We start from the raw sequence: 1,535 nt of genomic DNA on the forward strand, positions 1-1,535 counted from the left end.
TCAAAGGGAAGAAAGTTTTCTATTGATGAGCTTTCTCAGGGCACCTTTCATATCCTTATTCCTCAAGCTGTAGATGAAGGGGTTCATCATGGGTGTCACCACAGTGAATAGGACAGCACCAATCTTATCAGTGTCCTCAGGGTGAACGGAGGAGGGGAAAAAGTACACACCTACAATGGTTCCGTAGAACAGTAATACAACTGTTAGGTGAGAGCCACAAGTGGAGAAGGCTTTCCACTTTCCCTGTGTGGATGATATTCTCAGGACAGCTCTGATGATGCAGACATAAGAGAAGAAGATGAGTGCAAAGGGGAAGATGATAACTGATAAACCCACAATAAATAACACAAGCTCATTGATCATTGTGTCTGAACAGGACAGTTTGAGCAGAGGGGCCAAGTCACAGAAGAAGTGTGGGAGGGTGTTGTGGTCACAGAAGAGCAATTGAATGAGCAGAAGGGTGTGTGTCAGAGCTATAATATTACTGAGGAGCCACGAGATGACAGTGAGCAAAATGCAGAACCTGGGTCGCATGAGAGTTATATAGTTCAGAGGGTGGCAGATCGCCACAAAGCGGTCATAGGCCATGGTCCCCAAGAGCAAATTGTCAGTGACGACGAACACAATAGAAAAGTACATCTGTGTGATGCAGCTCTCATAAGAGATGGACTGGCTGTTTGTGTGAATACTCACCAGCATCTTGGGGACTGAGTTGGAAATGGAGGAAATACCAGCAAAGGATAGATTGGCAAGGAAGAGATACATGGGGGTGTGAAGGTACGTATCCAAGCTGATGGCCAGAATGATGAGCCCATTCCCAACCACAGTGACCAGGTACATACCCAGGAAAAGCACAAAGAGGAGGTTTTGATGTTCAGCCTGGTTGGAGAGTCCTAGGAGAATGAATTCAGTGATGGTGGTTTGGTTTCCTTGATGCATGTTTCTGCTGATCTGAAGAAAGGAACACAAAGTCTTCATACTCCTACAAGAAAACTTAGCATGGTGTCATTTGACTGCAGTCATTGCAGTGAGGCACTTCCTTTTGGCTGATGGGCAATAAAGTTTCTTCTGCTTATTAAGTGGAAGTGCTACTTAATAAGGAAGTATTTCAGCAGTGTAGAAATTTGGAAAGTGTCATGGAAAAAGACAGGACATGGCAGATACTTCTCAATGAACATGTTTTAAACTCTAACAGGATTCTGAATGTGACTTTTCCAGTTGGTTTTAAATGTAGTTTCAATCTCCCAAATGAGGATCGTAGGTGAGGCATACCCTATATTCTAAAGATGTTATGTACACATGCAGCAATTACTTAAAAGTGACCAAACTGGTCCCCTTGTTCAACTTTATCCTTTAAATCTAAAAGAAAAAAAATTTCAAGTCTCGTGGAAGTGAAGAGACTGGGGAAGTAAACACAACTGAGGGTTAGGAATGGCTATGGGAGTGTACACCATTGTGTGGGTGCTTCATCCCACTAATCCAGAACAAGTGCTTTTGAGGAATGAGTACAAGAAGGAGCAGCGAGGGTTTTAGTT

General features: G+C 43.3%; 1 protein-coding gene across 1 annotated transcript; it reads right to left on the reverse strand.

Moving 5' to 3' along the window:
- Nucleotides 1-978, reverse strand: LOC105527185 (olfactory receptor 1S2). Its single transcript, XM_011963467.1, has one exon. It carries the CDS (start codon nt 976-978, stop codon nt 1-3), a length of 978 nt encoding a protein of 325 aa, XP_011818857.1.
- Nucleotides 979-1,535: the final 557 nt, after the last annotated feature.

The sequence above is a fragment of the Colobus angolensis genome, unplaced genomic scaffold, assembly GCF_000951035.1.
Source record: "Colobus angolensis palliatus isolate OR3802 unplaced genomic scaffold, Cang.pa_1.0 Scaffold61, whole genome shotgun sequence".
Classification (NCBI taxonomy): domain Eukaryota; kingdom Metazoa; phylum Chordata; class Mammalia; order Primates; family Cercopithecidae; genus Colobus; species Colobus angolensis.